Here is a 19,751-nt window from a genome sequence, read left to right as displayed (position 1 = left end):
TCATTTTTTTAGTACAATAAATCTAGGGTATGAAAATTTTCAACCTTAAAGATAAAAAGAAAATGAAATACTACTGAAAATTTAGCTGATTTTCACATCTAAAGCAATCCTTTCTATCCTTCTGAGATCTTTACAATTGAATACAAGTGTCAAACATGGATATAGAACCGTTTAAAATGAAGTAGCAGAAAAGTTGTAATCTTCAATTAAAATCATGTAGCATAAGTTGAAATTAAAGTCGCAGATTCTAGCACCTATAGTTAAATGGCATATCTTGTAATCCTATCAAGTTCGAAATTTTAAATGGACCCATGATTCTTCATTTTAAGGTGATCTTAAATACACCGTCCTTGAGATTTTTTTATACTACAATGATGGTGATTCTGAAATGATCAAAATTACTTTTATCATTTTCGATATCACTCGAAAATGCTTTTAAATCATTTTAATTTTAATAATATGAAAAATACGTTTAAAATAATAAAATTAAATATTAAATTGATTTCAAGTGATTATTATTAAAAATGTGTTTAAGAATAAGTTTAATCCTGACAAAAATGATTTTACCTATTTTAAAATCACTATCAAACACATGCACTAAATGTTTTAGTTAGAACAATGGTTAGATTTATATAACTTATGTATATATTTGTACCATCTAAATATATATCTATCGCTGAAATAGTTATAGAAAAGTATCCGTTTATATTCATAAATTTTGGATTGTATCAATTAAAATACCCAAAACTAATAATTACATCAATTAACTTTTGTAAGCGTGTTAATTTATATCTTTCATTATGTTTTATTAAGATAGATGTCATGTATGAGACTTATACTTTTATCAATTAAACTCAAACTTTCATAAGAGAATCAATTTAGATTAGGATTTCTTTTGAAAATCACTCATGTACTAGTTCTAATAGTTCGTTTTATGGTGAGTTTGGAATACATTTTTAAGTGTTTAATTTAAAAAATAAGTCATTTTGGAAGAAATTGAAGTGTATGACAATCATTCAAAATAGCTTTTCAAGTGTATTTTAATCCATTTTTATAAAAAAATGTTTAAATAAAAATGAGTTTTTTTAGGAAAAAATTTCTCAATTCAATCCAAATGAGCCCTAATAGTTTTTTTAATTCGACATTTGAAGATCAAGTCTATACAAGCGTGAGGAAGAATTGATGCATGGATGATTTTTTAGAATAATCTTAATCAATGATCTAAATTGATTTAATTATAATAATATAAAAGTTTAAATGATACATTATAAATTTCACGAGATGTTTTTCAAGGTTCAAATAAACGTTAGATTCTAAAATTATAAAATTTGTCATTTTCAAAATCACTTTGTTTTTAATCATTCAAAAATAATTTTGATGATACGAAAGTTACATTTAAAAATGTAAACTTTAATATTAAATTAAAATTAAGTGATTAAAAGCATATTTTAGAATGATTTTCAATTTGACAAAAACAATTTTGACTATTTTAAAATCATTCTCAAACATGCACTAAATAGATATATTTATTAAAATTTAAAATTTTAATCGATAAAAATATTAGTTATGATTTTAATGGATAAAATTCCAAAATTCTATAAATTGATATATGTGGAAGGAAGTGGTTTGCATTTAGTGACTGTTCTACAAATTTATGGTCGTTAGGGCACAAAAGCCCCATGCAAAGACAATCCCTTTCATCTAACAATCTCAGATTCAACGTCTCACAATGAAAAACACTGTGTTTTCATCTGAGGGCCTTGGCCACCGACATGTCGGCCGAGAAAGACGTGGACCAAACAATTTCAAAACGCTATGTCGGTCTACATGCCCTTCCCTTCCCACACCTTCCCCTCTTCAGAGTCACGTGCACTGTTTCCCATTTCGTCCCATCCATGCATCCTTTAGACACACGTACCCCTCCTCACGTGCCACCTCTGAAACCATGTCCCTTTCTTTTCGTGGAAGTTTCGAATTCCCGAACTTCGTGATTACTAACACATTTAGATATAAGTTGAGCTATTTTTACTTTCGTTATATTAGATTCTCTTTTTTATCATCATCAATTATAGATGTATTAGATCACAATTTTATGTATCCATCTATAATCACACGCCTGAAAAATAAACTAAAATATTTTTTTTTAAAAAAAGAAGCATTTATCGTGTGAAAAATCATGATTAGACCCAATATAATAAGATGCATGAAGATATGTACTACCTAAGATGTATCTAACTATTTTTATTATTATTTTTAATTTCATATTTTGTGCTTTCTTTTATTTTGGTTTATATACTTTTAATTGTTCAATTTAGTGTATGCATATTTAATAAATCTTAAATTTAATCTTTCTCTATCAAATTTGGTTGATTTATATTTCATAAATCTTAAATTTATTAAATTTGATTAAATAATTAAAAAAAACATTAAGTAAATATATTTTACAATTTATAAAGAACATGCCACAGAAAATAAATAGTTTAGAAAAATATTATCGAGAAACTAACTGCACCGCAGATGCAAGGACTAAGTTTTAAAGACAGTATAGTTTTAAAATTTGCCATCTCAAGAATCTACGATGACAGATATTGCTTGATTTATTTGCCGTTAAGGACCCGAACCGAACTGTATAAGCATTAAATCATGGGCGACGCGTCGCCGCGATCTTCGCCTAAATGTAATTGATATCGCTTTCGGCGCTGTTATATCAAGACTATGAAGACTTTCTTTGACACAGATTCAACTATTTTTTTAATTTTTCACTGTCCTTTTTCGATTTTTCCTTCTTGAATCATAAATTTTTTTTTCCCCGCATACACTTTGATATTATAGTTTAGGCTTTTTTTTCTTATATATATTATAATAACTTATGTTATTTATTTTTATTATATAAATATTATATTTCAATTTCAAGATTTATTGTTTGATGGTCAAAATAATGGATATATTTGAATTATTGTAAAAAAAAAAAAAAGAGGTTTGAATTCTAATAAATTTAGATCATGTCTATGAATAATTTGATGGATAATTATTTCCATCAACTTGAAAATTTCCAGTAATTTCTTTTTAAATTCTAATTATCTAGTTGGAACTAATCATATAAAAGTTGACCATTCAATTAGAACTTTTCCATAACAGTGATTTATGTTATTTGAATAGAAAAAATTCTTTGTGTGGAACTCGATCCCCATGGAAAATTTGACGGGGAATGAGAGCGGAGAACAAAGCTATCCCCGATCCTACCCCATCTCGTGAATATCTCTAGTTATGGTAAACATATAGTAAAATCAAATGGATCTATTACCATTTAAACCATTTTTCAATCTAAAAACTAGTATATGTCCTAATAAAACATTATCAAATAGATGTGAGTCTCAATTTTAGAAAACGTAAAAGGTGTATAAGACTCTAAAATCTATAGTGGAGAAAAAAAATCATATTTATTTAAATTTTTTTAATAAAAATTATTTAAAGTATATATTTTAAAAACTATTTTGAATTGCAATCAAATATTGTAATTTTGTCTCAAAATGATTTTTTTTTTAATTAAATACTTAAAAAATTAAATTAAATACATTAATTATCTACTTAGTAACATCCGTTTTAAATAAAAATAAATTAATGGAAGTAGTATGAAAAAATGGTAGTGATATAAAATTGTATAGTAGAAATCGACTTTAGTTGTAAGGTTTGTGATTGATTGGTTCCACTCTTTTCGTACCCATACAATCAATCACACAATCCCTCTCGGCCACAAATGTCCCTTTTGCCACGTGTGAGGCTCTGTTTTGTGAATAATCAATATTTTTTAATAAAAAATAATTCAGGAGAGGAAAATGTATCAACATGAAGAAAGTTTTTCTAATAAATAATTATTACTTTTTTTTTTGTGCAATAAAAAAATAATGAGAAAATCTTACAAATATCAAAATAAAACTTAAGATACAAGCTTGATTAAATAGCTTTACAAATAAACAAAACTCTATTACTATGCTACAATATTACGAATTCAAATCTTTCATCCTTACACGTTAAACTTGAAATGAATAAATAAATTTAATATGATCTTTATTTTAGTGATATAAACAAAGTTACAAAAATAGATAATAATAACAGGTACTAGAATCTACCCACTTGAAATCATGTTTAGATTGACATTTCAAAAAACACCTTTTTCAAATATAAAAAATCATACTCTTATTTCATATTTAAAACTATATTACCGGACATGGAAAGAAAAAGATATACTAAATATATAATATTTTTTATTATAAAATTCAATTATTTCTTAATATTAATAGATTACAACTCCATAAAGTAATCCAACATGATCTCCCATCTATGGCAACAACATAACCGTGAAAATAATAACAATAAATAATAATAATTATAAGAGACAAAAATAAGAATAATAAATAAATAAACAACGACAGTTAAAGTTGAAGCAGAGGGGTCCGCTCCGCTCTCCACTTTCCAGGCCGACCTACAAGCTTTCATTATATAATTCCATTCCCTAATCCCTAGCGCTTAATCTAGCCTTCGATTTTACAGAGAGAAAACAGAGAGATGAAGCTTTCGATTTCCATTTTGGTTCTTCTTCTACCTCTTGTGCTTCTAGCAGAAGCAGATGATGGGTTTGTAAGAACCAGAGGACAGCAATTGATTCTGAATGGAACTCCATTTTACGCCAATGGGTTCAATGCCTATTGGCTAATGTACTTCGCTTCAGACCCATCACAGAGAACCAAAGTCTCCTCTGCTTTTCAACAAGCCGTCAATCACGGCCTCTCCATTGGAAGAACTTGGGCCTTCAGCGATGGTGGATACAGCCCTTTACAGTACTCTCCAGGCCAATACAATGAGAAAATGTTCCAGGTTCTTCGATTAGATTGATTTTTCTTTTTGCTCTGTTTTTGTGGGGTTTTTCTCCTGTTTCGCTAAATGAGAAATGGGTTTTGTTAGGGATTGGATTTTGTGGTATCGGAAGCAAGGAAATATGGGATTAAATTGATATTGAGTTTGGTGAACAATTATGAAAGTATGGGAGGGAAAAAACAGTATGTGGAGTGGGCAAGAAGCCAGGGCCAGTCTATTTCTTCTGAGGATGATTTCTTCAGTAATCCTGTTGTGAAAGGGTTCTACAAGAACCATATTAAGGTAACATCAGAACCTATAATCAAAATTTAACTTATAATTTCTAAACTGTCGTTTTCCATTTTTTTCCTCTTTTGTTGGTGGAATTGGTTGAAGTTTTGAAAAGGGTTTGTGAATGATTTAACGTTTATGCACTGAGCTTGTGAAGGGTTACTGAAAGTGAAATGGGTGGTTGGAGTCTTGGAGATGAGTGGTTGGGAATTGGAATAGGTCCTTTACAGAGGGGAGTAATTATGGAAATTTATTTACTTTTTACCTTTTTTTTATGATTCGTTTCTGAATAATTTCCATTTCACATTCCTATTGTTACCTTTTTTTTTAATTAATTAATAAATAACTCTCATTTAATTTTTTGTTTTTAAAATTAGATCTCATTATTCTTATCTCTAAATTTATTCATTTGTTATCTATTTTTTTTATCATTTTTAAAATACGTAAATTATTGTAGTTTATGGAGAAGAATTAACTTTAATTTTTAAAAACAAAAAACCAAAATCGAAATAGTTGTAAATGTGGCCTAAATTTTTCACTCTCAAATCATTTCGGTTGTGGAAGGTATGGATGTTGTTCCATGTGGGTTGTGGCCTGGCAATTTGAATTCAACAAACAATTATGATTTATGAAGAGATTTTTTTCCCCTTCACATTGGAGATTGAGCTAACCCAAATTTTATTTTCAACTAATTGAAACCGGAACTTAATAAAGGTGAAATTATGTTAATTATAATTTTTATGGAAAAATCAATGGTAGTAAATTTATGCTTTTAGGTGGGATTTGAGTTTTTATGATCCATTTGACCTTCTTTTACTTAGAATCTCAATATTTTTAATATTTTGTTAGTTGAATTTGCTGGGATTTATCATTTGATTTATACATATAATATTTTAGGATCAAAAGTTGCTTTATTTACGTTGTTGCCCAAATTGCTGATTATGGGGTGCTAATTGAAGTCAATATTGCGACTTTATTGTGATTTCCACCTTCAATGGAAGCTTGTTTTAAGATTTTCTAAACCTGGCAGGTAGTAAATTGAATTCATAGAACTTGATATGAAATTCAAATCCATTTGCTTTATACTCCTTCTTTGCTCTAATTACAATATGTATCAAATTGTAAGCAATAACGGTGTTTAAATAATCCGATGAACCGAAAAAATCGATCAACCCAATCCAGCTCGTATGATTTGGGTTGGGTTGGTTCATGGATTCACTTAAAATACCCTGAACCAAAAATTTATTTATTTTGGATAATTTATTCTCCAATAACTTCTAAAAATAATTTTTTTAGCATTTTGGAAAGAAAGAATTCATTATATATATCGAAATCATGCTTAAATTTTAATTTAATATATGAAAATAATTCAATCAAAATTTTTTGTACTAACATCTTACTTCTGAAAATTTAAATAAATAACTTGATTAACCTAAACCGATCCAACTCGAATATTTCATGGTTGGGTTGGGTTCATTTTTTAATAAGAGTTATTTGTGTTAACAAACTGAACAATTTGGTTGGGTTTAAAAAGTCCTCCAACCCCTTCCAATCCATGCACACCCCAAAAGCAATGCACTTAGTTTGGCAAATATGAACAAAGCTAATTAGTTAAAGATCTCTTGTTCTTTTAAAAGAAAAATTATGAGTTGAAATCTCTTTACTCCACGAGAAAATAATAATTTATGTTACAAGAAGCACACATTAATTTATGGATTAAAATTTATAAAGATTGATAGTTTTGTTTGAAAAATACAAATATTGTATATAGAGCGTTTTGACAAGAATCAACAGCATCACTGGAGTAGCTTATAAGGATGATCCAACTATAATGGCTTGGGAACTCATGAATGAGGCCAGATGCCCTTCAGATCCTTCAGGAAACACCATTCAGGTTCTCACTGCATATTCCCTTCTCTCCTGCTTTTTTTTTTATACAATACTTTTCGATCTTAGTTCCAACCTTAACCAATTTTATTTTTTATTTGGACCAAACCTGATTGTACATTTATCCCTACTAATAAGTTCACATAGCCAAGTTTAAATAGTTATATTGAAATACCTTAAATCTATTATCTAATGCTTCAAACGACCAAATACGTAGATCTCACTGAGTTATTTATGTATTTGTCATCATTATATTATAAATGTTTATGATCCTAGGATTTAGAGAAATGCATTATATAAACTCTTTAAATTTTAGAGGTGCATTCACTCTGTAATTCTGTCATTCTCTCAATTAAAATAGTTTTTCTACCCCTTTGACATTGCTAACACACTGTTAGTGAACCACATAAATGTGTCTCGATTCTCTACTTTCATATTTTTCTGTGTTCTTTATTGGTTGATTTCATAACAAGTTGTGTGTATGAAATGATGGGCAGGCATGGATTAGAGAAATGGCATCATACTTGAAATCAATAGATGGGAAACACCTATTAGAAGCTGGTTTAGAAGGTTTCTATGGACAATCAAGGTATCAATGGAATACAAACTTTCAAGTGGGAACAGACTTCATTGCAAACAATCAGATACCTGAACTTGATTTTGCTACAGTCCACTCATATCCTGACCAATGGTAAGAAGAAAATTTCCCCTACTTGAGCCTTTGTGGGATCTTTAATCAATGGCTAAAATGAAATGGGTGGTTTCTACTGATGTTGTAGGTTATCTGGTTCTAGTTACGAGAATCAGCTCTCATTCCTGAACACTTGGCTTAATGATCACATACAAGATGCACAGAACATTCTGCACAAGCCAGTTCTCTTGGCTGAGTTTGGAAAATCTACAAAGTACTCTGGCGCTGATCAAAGGGACCAGCTTTTCAATGCTGTTTACTCGGCGGTGTATTCATCTGCTCGGGGTGGTGGTGCAGCCGTTGGTGGACTATTCTGGCAACTTCTAGTTGAAGGGATGGATTCTTTTCGAGATGGATATGAAGTGGTACTTAGTGAGAACCCTTCAACTGCTAATTTGATTTCTCAGGAGTCTAGAAGGCTCATTCACATCAGAAAGATGTATGCCAAACTCAGAAACATTGAGAAGTGGAAGAGAGCAAGGGAGATAAGAAAGGCACAGTGGGAGGCCTTAAAGGGAGGCAAGAACAGTCCTGGAAACTAAGTAAAAACAGAGCTGAAAATAGAAATGCTAAGCAAATATTGACAACTTAATATAACTTGTGAGTTTAAGAGAAAGTGACGCCCTCACAGAGATGAGATTTGCTCGTCCAAAAGCTGATGTTAAACGGCTTTGAATATTGTCATCTCTTATGATATATGGATTGAAATCAAAAGTTGTTATTTTCATGATGGAAATGTGTTGGTTATATACTAAAAGAAACTAGCATTTTACATCAAGGGAAGTCGTAAGTGAATTACGCATTGCCGAGCACTGTAGGTTGAAAGCCTCGAAGCAATTGATTCCTTTCAACTCTCAGCTATCTCTTGACCAGAATAAGAGGCTGCCGTTCGGTTTTAAATAATGGTTCCATCTTTTATGGTTGCATTCTTCAATGTGACTGTGATACCGGACCTTATATAAAATCCTTCTTCTGGTCTATCTGCTTCTTGAACGTCCTGAAAAGTTACAAGTACACTTTGTTAAGCATAGGTACTATAATTAAATAAACATCATGCATTTATTTAGTTTAATTTAGTTTTAAGGCTAAACTCGTGTAACTTGTGCTTAAAAAGTCAAATTGATGCTCGATAAAGGCTTTGCTCATCCTAAACTGTTAATCCTACGAATTACATGAACTCAAATCATATAAACCGTCATAATCCACCCAGTTTTAAACCCAGGAACCAAACCTAAGTATTTATTGCTTATTTCTTTGGACAGATTCAAGCATTGATAAACATCCCTTACAAGTACAAAAGTTATACTTACATCAGTATTTGCAATAACCACATTTCTTCCGATCTTGGCATTCTTGTCAATTATGCAATTCCTAAAAATCAGAAACAAGACCAAACCATGGACAAATAATCTTTATGGTGATCAGTCATGATAAAGTGACGGCTATATTTAACTAATAAAAGATTGCAGATAGCATTCGCTCTGTCTTGGTATCTGAATATTACCTGATTTTGGTGCTCTCTCCAATGCCAATTGGGATCTTTCCTTCGGCAAGCAGAGATGCAATTTCAGATTCAGTCTGATAGTAGTCCGCACCCATCATCATAGTATCCTATAATGCAAAACCAACAAATCCAAATATGATCAAGTCTCTTCAAGAGATGATGCTATGTGGGAAACAACTAGTACGCATTTAATTTGGAATGATCCATCTACTATCACGATTCAGCACGGCAGACTCTCTTGCACTAATAAAAACAGTTTAATCTGTGGAAAAAAATTGCAGCATCTACAACCCAAGCTTCTGCAATTGCATTTAGTCTTTTCTTGTAATTCTTATGGTAAAGGAAGGGAGGGAAAAATCCAAAAGAAAACTATGGCTAACCTTAAGCTCCACACCATACTCTAATCGAGAGCGCACGCCAACAATAGAGTGTTCAACACTACACTCTCGGAGGAAGCAACCATGAGATATTATTGCATCAACAATCTGCAAATACAGCTTCATTTCAGACACAATAATCAAGCGGATGATGCAGAAAAAACTCGAGTTTAATATCTTACCCTGCATTTTTCAACTTTAGAAGGGGGCAAGAATCTAGGTGATGTATAAAATGGAGTCATCGGATCATAGAACTCAAACTTTGGGGACTGCATGAAAGACACTACAAACCATCAGCTTGTATAAATACTAGTGTTGGGAGAAAAACCTTGCATTGATTACACTTGATCAGCTGTTGTTTCTGATTAAGGGGAGGGGCTTGGTTGAAATTTTCACAGGCCTGTTAAGGCACTTGATATGGGATTGATTATCAGTACTTCAGGTGGATATGAGCACAAGTAACTAATACGAGAACTTATCATCTATACAAATATCTAACTTAATGAATAAATAAGCATGAAAGCTGGAAAAATGGTGTAACTGTAAGATGTTTCTTGATCCCATATAATGGAAAAGAAAGGAAACCGACAGCCTGAAGCAGCTCTAGTGATACACTTGGTTGTATGATGGGATACATACCTGCTCCGTTAGTGCTAAGTTGGCATCAAAAAAAGACTTTACGGTTCCAATGTCCTCCCAGTAGTCATTGAATAGATATGCCTGCAACAATATGGATGCATTAGGGAACTTAGTTCTAATATTGTCGAAATTCTTCCTTTTCTGAATTCAAGCATATAAAGAAAAATGAAAGATTAAAACTTCTCAAAATGGATCTCACTTGAACTTTGTAGTCTTTAACAGCCGATGGAATAATTTCTGAGCCAAAGTCATTGCATGTAGGATAATTCCATGTCAAAAGCTTTAATAGAAGATCCGTTCTGAATACGTAGACTCCCATGGATGCAATATAAGGATGTTTTCTAGCATCTTCATCTGAAAGTCCTAGAACTGTAGTGTCAACTTGCTGCAGTACAATATATGATGGATAGAAAACAAGATCAGACAAAGATATAGGACACTGTTAGGAACGGGAGTCAATAACTATATTTAAGCTAAAAACATAACCAAACAAATAAAAAAGAGAAAAAAAAACAAAAGAAGTTTAAGAAAATAACTAATTGCATCAATGTTACCAACCATTGCTTCCAGGTCAGACCCCTTTGGTTTCTCTGCAAAATGTAAAATACGTCCTGTATCATCTATTTTCATCAGACCGTAATCTGATGCTCGGCTGCAAAATAACAGCGTCAATGAAAATCTAAGTTTTTAAGGAATTAAAGAATAATATTATGGTTTCCATGCACTTTATTTATGAAAATAACGGTTAAAAATGATGCCTACCTATCATCCATAGGTATGCATGAAACTGTAATATCTGCATTTGTGTCAATATGTCTCTGCAAGTACAAAGCCATCAGAGAGCCTCATTGAAATCACAAATAAATGTGCAAAACAATTCAAATACAACTACAAACCAGTTAATTTAACAATATACCTGCACAAAATCCATGTAGTCCATCCGGTAAAGGTGATCGCCAGACAAAATTAGAGTGTGCTCAACATTTTTGGTCTTAACATCCTGCACAAACCCAATGGACAAAACGTTCATTACACGTTAAAAATGTTCACTGAAAATTCCAATCATGCTCTGCAGCACCCACCTCAAATAACCATATAAATTGCCTGACAGCATCGGCAGTTCCTTGGAACCATTTTTTTCCAGTTTCACCTGAAGTCTGAGTAGCAGCTAGAACCTGTTTCTCAAACATGGATCCAGAGATGGAGTATAAGAAAACTTCTTGGTTCCTACAACTTGCAGTCTGTCTCATTAACACAATAGCTAAGCAGGGCCAGATTGTAACAATGGGAAGCACAGTCATCATACCTCCACGAATCCATCGCCAAAATTCACTCCATTACCAAAGTTATAAATACGAGCAAGGTGACGATTGAGAGAAAATGAGTTGAACTGCGTTAGGACGAATATCTTTTCGATGCCACTATTGATGCAATTACTCATAGGTATGTCGATCAACCTATAACAACCTCCAATTGGAACCTGCAAGTAAATATTATTTACTTAAATTCCTGCACTAATTGGTTCTCACAGGTTGGATTAATAGCTTATGTTATCAACTATCTACTATAAAATTATCCTTCTCTTAGCAATTCGGTAAAGGTGGTTACCGCTGGTTTGGCTCGCTGGCTGGTAAGAGGAAACAAGCGAGTTCCAGCACCTCCACCCAGTATAATTGAAGCAACCTTTTTCGGATCAGCTTTTGGAGTCTCAAATATAGGAGCCTGTAAAGTCTTGAGACAAAATTTCGAGTCAAAATTCATGTAAAAGTTCATATATTTTTTAATATCAAAGTACTAATCAACTTACTGTTGTTTCCTCACTAATTTCTGACATGAGAACAGAATAGGCAACTCCCGGTGCAACCTTTCTAGCCCTGCTACAAGAAGAAGACTTAGAATTCTTCCGCGAATAGGCATTCCTCTGTATCTGTTTCCACCTTTCGCTTCTCCCAATATTTTCTCCCCAGAACCCGGAGCATTGATTCTTAATACACTGACTACTGATTCTAAATGGCATCGTATTGGCCTTCAAGGCCACATCAAACGAATCCATTGACAAATCCACTGGAGATCAAGGAAAAATCTGCTCTCCAGCCAAAATACGGTAAGGCAATCGCAGTGCTAGATCAGTGGGAAACCTAAGGCTTGAGAAGGAGATTGAAACAGAGCACGGGGAAACAGGATCAAACGCTGTGAAAGAAATGTAGAATGAAAAGTCTTCGAGTGAAGAAGAAAGGCGGGAAATGGAATGGATCAAAGATCAAAGATCAAAGATGGAAAGATGAAGATGGTGGTGATGAATGTGAAAGCTCTGAAATTCGCGTCGTTAAATTTGGTTTTTCGGGCGATCTTGTTTCATTAAATGGTAGAGTGCAGAGAGAACCGCCGCTTCGGGACTTCAACACGGCGGCAATGAGGTGTTTGCAATTAGGAACTACTTCTTCTTCAGCTTCTCTCTTGGCCTCCTGTACTCGTTTGTTTCTAACAAATAAATAAAATAATTAAATAGTAAGATATTTTATATGCACCTAATAATAATGCCTTTTCATTTTTTATTTCTTTTTAAAAAGTAATACCTTTTTAAAATTAAGCATGTATAAATTGGAGTTATGCTTGGAAAAATTAAAAGGATATTATCCTTTTAGAAACTATTTAGGAAAATATTGTTATTTTCAAACTATTTGTAAAAATATTGTTGTTTTTTTTTTTTTAAAAATAAGTTGAGGGTTGAAAATTCGACCTAGATGGTCGAATTTTGAACCTTCGACCTTCCCCTTTACATTTGCACGTCGAACTTTGAACCCTCGACCTTGCCCTAACATTATTATTGAGTCGGTTTAATTATCATTCCGGAGACCTTCCTCATAATTATTTGATGTGGAGAGAACAAAAGACCTTCCTCATTCTGGAGACCTTCCCCATAACACTCATAATTATTTGATGTGTTAAAAATAATTTTGTATTGGAAGAGAACAAAAGAGGGAAGAGTAAGAGAGAAAGTGAGATTATGAGAGAGAGCGAGATTTTGAGAGAGAGCGAAAGTTTGAGAGAGCAAGATTTTGAGAGCGAGAGCGAGATCGAGATTTTGAGTGAGAGCGAGAGTGAGATCTTGAGCGAGAGCAAGATATCCGTACAAATTTCCTTCTTTTTCTTTTTTTAATTATTACACATTCCTTTCTTTCTTTCTTTCTTTCTTTCTTTCTTTTTTTAATTTTCCATTTTATAAAAACAATTTCTAAAAATATTTTTTTTATTATTTATAATTTAAAAAAAAATCCATCAAAATCTTGGTACCAAATGTACAAAAGAAATGCAAGATTATTATTGTAAAATCTTTTAAACTATTGACCTCACTACTGTGATTAAAATTTCTGTTCTTTATATCAATAATACAGTTTTATTTATAGACTTGCATGTGAAGGTTTTGAGGGTTGATTTGATTTATTATGTCCCCAAATTATTATCTAAAATATGTAAATTTGAATATTGAAGTTTTTTTTACCTAACTTTTTAGATTTAGACTAACTGATGTTATTATTTATGTCAATGACATTTAAAAGCTTCTATATCAAAATAATTACTATTCATAATATATAAAAATAATAAATTAAAAAATAATATCTCATAAAAATAAAAAAATGTAAATTAAATATCTCATTTATATAAAAATAATTACAAAAATCAATGTGTCCCACAAGGCGGATGTCGTCGATTTCGAGCTGATTGTCGTCATCGACTTCGAACTTGAGGTTGTTAGGTTCTTCTTGATGTTACTCTGGTACCTCTGCAGGCACTTCATAATATAAATATTCATTATGCTCTCCATGACCTCGACCATGTCCATGCACGTATGAAGACGAAGGACCAGCCTCTAAGTCATAATATTCTGAACCAAATGCTGGCATCATTATCATCGGACTAACATAATCAGTTTGACTATGTGTCTGCATCATAGGGGCAACTCTTCCACATTATGTGCAACCTCATCAAACTTATCCTCTTCCCGAACAAGTCTTCTACGTTTAGAGCTGGTGGAGGAACAATAGGTATATTGTACATATAATGAATTTCCTCCATATATCTTTGGTTGTCACTACATATAGCAAGAACCTGGTTCAGATCATTCGCAACCTAACGGAGTCTACAGTTGTTCAATCTCTGTGAATTATAAAACAATTAGACGACCCACAGCTGCTCCCGGACGAGTGACGTAGCGTCTTGTGATATTATTATACAAATGAATATATTATGGAGTGACATCTGTGTCAAACTGTTCAAGAGAAACCCCCACTGCAATAAACCTTGCATGATAGTGTCATCGCACTACCAAATGTGCAATTTTTTCAGACCAATCTCCAGTCCTTAGTCAATACCATGCAGTACGGGTTCAGTATTACAAGACGATGGGACATTCTGCTAAAAACCGAATTGTCTCATCACCCTGTGAGGAAGATGCCACTCATCAATGTGAAAACATATGAGAGGACTCATCGTCCGCCATATGTTTTGACCATTCGTACAAAAATTAGGCAAAATATGCATAATAATTTTGTACGGCTCCCAAATAACCTGAAACACAAAATATTATATTAGAGAATATTAAAGATAAATACAATAAAAATGTGTATAAAATAATCAATTAGGTTTAGTGTAATGTACCTGTTCAGGTTGAAGCAGATCAAACATGTATCTATACTGGCTGACTACATGTGTGGCTGTCATAGTCACACAAAATTTGTCTCTCCACCTAAATTTTTAAATTGATAATTTAGAATTTAAATTAACTAGATTAGTGATATAAAAATTAAATTGAATTAAAACAACATACCGAGAACTATAGGCTCGTCCAACTAACTGAGCGTCATTAACATGTTGTAGCTGTGGAGTCATTGTTGGAAATCGCTCCCAAGCCCATAGTTGCAAAAGTATGAGAGACCCAACTATCTCTCGAACCTCAGGTCTTATTGCATAGTTGTCTATACAACCATGCCAAGCATGCTCCACCCCACATCATAGAGGTTAGCTAACAGTGGCAGGAACATCAAGTGAACAAAACGACTTGATTTATCTGAAAATAGACTTTCACCCATCATTTGTAGTATATATGGTCGCGCATATCTTATGACGGTTTCTTCGTCATCATCATCTGTGAGCTCACGAAATTATGTTCCTAACCATATTAAACTTAACCTCGATCCTTTAATCTTGTCGGTAGGTGGGGTCGCACCGAGGTACAGTTGACAAACTTCTAATCAATCATCGTACATCACTCCGGTGACCGCCTCACCGTCAACAGGTAACCCCAACAACACTTATATGTCTTGTATAGTGATAGTGCACTCTCCAACAAACATATAGAATGTATGCGTCTAGGGGCCTCCATCTCTCGACCAAGGCTGTGATCAGATGCCAGTCCAACTGAATAAATCATAATCTGGAAACCCCGTAGAATCTAGATGTGTGTAGTAGCGGTAGTATTCGAGGATGGAGCGGGATAGTGCGCTGGAGAACTGCCTCTCGACGCCTACAAGATATTTCTCCAGTAGTACAATCTCGCCATACAACAGATGATCGATGAATGGACTAGTCGTACAAAACATCGGGATCAACAGGTCCTGAGTTTAAAGCCATGATCTGAGAAAAAAAATATTTGTTTCTCAATTAGAAGAATAATGTACAACTTAATTAAAAGAATAATGTACAACTTAATTAGAAGAATAATGTACAAGTTAATTAGAAGAATAATGTACAACTTAATTAAAAGAATAATGTACAACTTTATAATAAAAAAAATGAATATACAATAAATTTATTTACTTTCCATAGAAATATATATATACATGACCAATGAGAAAAAAAACTAGTAATCATTAATGAAAAAATAACAACAATAACAGAATTTTGAATTGTAAGAGAGAGCGAGATTAAGAGCGAGATTGTAAGAGAGAGCGAGATTGAGAGAGTGAGATGTTCAGAGAGAGCGAGATTGTAGGAGAGAGCTCGAAGCATACATTCCATAGACGTTGGAGATTGTTCCATCCTACAATCTCGCTCTCTTTTACAATCTGCTTCACCCACATATCTTCCTTGTCGAGGGTTGAAGTTTCGACTTATGTATGTCGAAACTTCAACCCTTGACAACCCTAATTTACGTATTGTTTCCAAGTTTTTTCTTTGTTTGTCGAGTTCTCAACGTTCGACCTCTACATTAGTCGAATCCTCAACCCTCGACTTCTAGTTCGAACTCCCAAAACAACAATATTTCTCTAATAAGTTTTGAAAACAACAATATTAATATTAAAGGTCCGTTGTGCTTGATTCCAATGTGACTATATATTATGCATTAAAATACAAGAGTGTGATTGACCTCTTGAGATTTGTTCTTTGTAGTTTTGTATTCAGTCTAATGAATATAATTTTAAAATTTTAATTTCATGAAATTTAAATGAATTTATTTTATTATTATTTCAATGCATTGTGTATGTCGTTTAGAATGTCAAATTAAACATGAAGCCTCCATAACTATTTTAGGTCTCAAATTTCATAAAAAAAATCTCACAAATTTCTACTCAAAACTTATTTTGAACCATTTATAAAATATCAAAGTAATATTATAGGATTTCTTTTTGTAACTTGTTCTTTTTATCAAATGATATTACATTACAAATATGAGTAAACAAAATTCAATTTACAGTTCATAAATACCATTTAGGTGAATTTTGGTGTAGTAGTTATGTTGGGTCACCTTCAAAAAAAAAAAAAAAAGTTATGTTGGGTCTTTTTCTCTTTCAATAATTGACTTAACAATTATGTTGTATGAGTAGATCTAAGTAATAAGGTATCAATATATAATTTTTATATTGTAGGTTGGAATCTACCATTTGTTTGCAATGTGATATTGGTAAAGAAACAGAGAAAAGGAAAAATGTTTGTGTTTGGTTTTTTAAGGTAGTGTTATAATTTTCTTTTTCTATTTTTAAATGACGTTAGATCGATTTTTAGTGAAAAGTAAGTAGATTTTCAGACAATATATTTGATCTAATTTAATTAAAATTTATACTAAATTTGATTATTTATTTAAATTCGTAATTTTATGGAAAGAAAATAAGAATTTAAAATAAAAACACTCATCCAACTAATTAATAGAAAATTGATTTTGTTCATTGAACTTCTGACCCGGTGGCCTTTGAGCTGTGCCGTGTACGGCCCACAGTCACGTCATTTATTGATTTTATAAAAGAAAAAAAAATCCGAAACGGAAAAATATAAATTGTTGGCCACATATTTCCAACGAAATGTAAGGTTAATATTCATCGGAAAAATAAGTCACTGGAGAGATCACGTGATCACCAAATCAGAATCTGCATCTCCTCAAAAGCCACCCGGGATAGGCATGACAGTCCATGATTAACTGTTTTTTTTTTTCTCTCTCTTTTAAATTATGATTTTTTTTTGACAAATGGTAAAAAATCAACCCAAAGATGATTATTGCAATTATATTCTTGAACTTTTTACGATAAAAACCTGAACATTAGTTTATACAAAGTGATAGATTCAAAATGATAAAAATTGAACTTTCAAACTTATATATTTATTATGATTTTTACAATTACGTAAATTTAAAGATCCAGTTTTAATACTTGTATAAGTTTAAGTGCTCATCATTTTGTAAAGGGGCAGTTTTTACTATTTGCCATCTTTTATGAATTTTTGAGATAATGATTAACATCTAAAGGTATTATTGAGTTTATATGGTAAAAAATCTCTTTAAATTCATATATTTTCATAGAAATAACAATTTAGTCATTGAATTTTGATTTGTAACGATTTATTCTATTTATTTTCGATTTTATAACAATTTAGTCCTTTAACTTTACTACGTAACAAGTTATTCTTTATATTTTAAAATTTTGTAACAATTAATAAGTCCCTATAATATAAATTAGTACTAAGATTTAATGAAATTTCTTGCATAAATAAACTGGTCAACTAATAAAAGATTTAATATTTTTATAAAATATAAAGTTTACATTATAAAATAATAAAGATCAACATCTAGTTTGGATGTATTCTTTTACATTAGAGATTGAATTGCTACAATTTTTTAAATTGAAGGAATAAATTGTTTGCCAACTAAAATTCAGTAACTAAATTATTGTAAAATAAAGAGTACAATAACTAAATCATTACAAACCAAATTTTAGCAACCAAGTTGTTGGATTTTATGTCCTAAAAACTCGCAGTTTGTAAAATGATAAACATTTTCTATAATCAATATATTTGTTATTGATCTCATAAATTGTATGAAAGTCTAAATCCAATAAACTAAGGCTCATGACTATTGTATGAGTACTTGAACATTATGTGGAGACATAAGAGTGGATCGGATTCGAGTAAATAGTCAAAATGATCTATGGTACATGAATGAGGCTGGGTACCTTATTCTGGTAACACCATTGGATGCATCCTACTCTGTAGTTGTTATAAAGAGTTGTAAAGTGCTACATACAATGTGATCCTAATTCGTACATGTTATGACATGATGAGTGGGGGCGTCCTATGCAATGAGTTTGCATAAGATCAGGACCAAGAAATAAGTCACTCTTACTTTATAATGCTGATTACTATTTAAGACTGACTATTTCACCTAGATAACCTAGGTAACTCTCTTAATCCTGAGCTAACTATGAACTCCTGTTTATTCGGGATTACCCTTAGATTTGCATAGTTGAGGGTTGGCTCAATAGCGCCGGCTCAATAAGACTCCCATTTAAGGGGTAAGACCGGATAGATAGCTGGGGACATAGAGTGCTATAAGGAGTTCACACCTACCCGATTTAAGGATAGTAAAAAGGTTGTTCTCTCAAGTATCGAATCCAGGTCTTGAACAAGGGGTCTCACCCTCTGGGCTGAGAGAGTTTGGTTTGGTGATTGGATCACAAACCACTTGTTCATTAGAGGATCAGTAGGGACTTGAGGAATAAGATGTAATCTCGGGGGTAAAACAGATATTGACCCAACCGTTATTACGAACAACTTATGAAGGGTCGACTTGTTGATTATGGTTAAATCATGTGAACATAGGGGAGTGCAACTATGGGCTTTAGTGGAATGACCCATTAGTTAACGAATGAAGATTAATTTGGTCTAATGAGTTGCCAATTAATCTCGGATCATTGGAGTCCATGATCTGTAGGTCCGCAAGGTCCCCCTACTAGCTCTCGTAACGGACTAGCTCTAGAATAACGCGATAAGTTAATTTGAAATGTTCAAATTAGAATTAAGGGAATTAGTGATTATATGAGATATAATTATGTTTAATTTTAGAATTAAACGGGATATGAGAATTTATATATTTAAATATTATATTTGATATTAAATTAATTAAGTTTATCTTTTAATTAATTTATTTATGAAATTAATTAATTTTTCATTTTTTAAAATCAAATAGATTTTTTAAATCAAAATTTGATTTTTCGGATAAAATTGAAAAATTGGAAAACTAAGA

At 32.0% G+C, this 19,751-nt stretch overlaps 2 protein-coding genes across 3 annotated transcripts; one reads left to right on the top strand and one right to left on the bottom strand.

The window, feature by feature from the left end:
* The first annotated feature begins 4,425 nt into the window (after positions 1-4,425).
* On the top strand, positions 4,426-8,501 carry LOC120085662 (mannan endo-1,4-beta-mannosidase 7-like). Its single transcript, XM_039041788.2, has 5 exons — positions 4,426-4,875; positions 4,963-5,157; positions 6,917-7,039; positions 7,530-7,723; positions 7,812-8,501. Exons 1-5 carry the CDS (start codon positions 4,567-4,569, stop codon positions 8,263-8,265), a joined length of 1,275 nt encoding a protein of 424 aa, XP_038897716.1. The 5' UTR covers positions 4,426-4,566; the 3' UTR covers positions 8,266-8,501.
* Positions 8,363-12,779, bottom strand: LOC120085660 (glucose-1-phosphate adenylyltransferase large subunit 1-like). 2 transcript variants are annotated; one of them, XM_039041785.2, is made up of 14 exons: positions 12,051-12,779; positions 11,852-11,974; positions 11,550-11,723; positions 11,326-11,418; positions 11,160-11,243; positions 11,006-11,061; positions 10,802-10,895; positions 10,443-10,628; positions 10,244-10,324; positions 9,787-9,873; positions 9,608-9,712; positions 9,228-9,334; positions 9,034-9,133; positions 8,363-8,720 (listed from the first exon to the last, which is right to left on the bottom strand). In XM_039041785.2, the coding sequence occupies exons 1-14, from the start codon at positions 12,294-12,296 to the stop codon at positions 8,619-8,621; spliced, it is 1,638 nt and encodes a 545-aa protein (XP_038897713.1). In that variant the 5' UTR covers positions 12,297-12,779; the 3' UTR covers positions 8,363-8,618. The 2 variants fall into 2 exon arrangements, with proteins under 2 accessions (XP_038897713.1, XP_038897715.1); XM_039041787.2 differs by having other exon boundaries at positions 9,034-9,094; positions 12,051-12,750.
* Positions 12,780-19,751: the final 6,972 nt, after the last annotated feature.

The sequence above is a fragment of the Benincasa hispida genome, chromosome 9 (genome assembly GCF_027475165.1).
Source record: "Benincasa hispida cultivar pf3 chromosome 9, pf3_genome.v1.1, whole genome shotgun sequence".
In the NCBI taxonomy this organism is placed as follows: Eukaryota; Viridiplantae; Streptophyta; class Magnoliopsida; order Cucurbitales; family Cucurbitaceae; genus Benincasa; species Benincasa hispida.
Note: the sequence above shows the minus strand (reverse complement) of the source record. Positions and strands in the feature narration are given on the sequence as shown.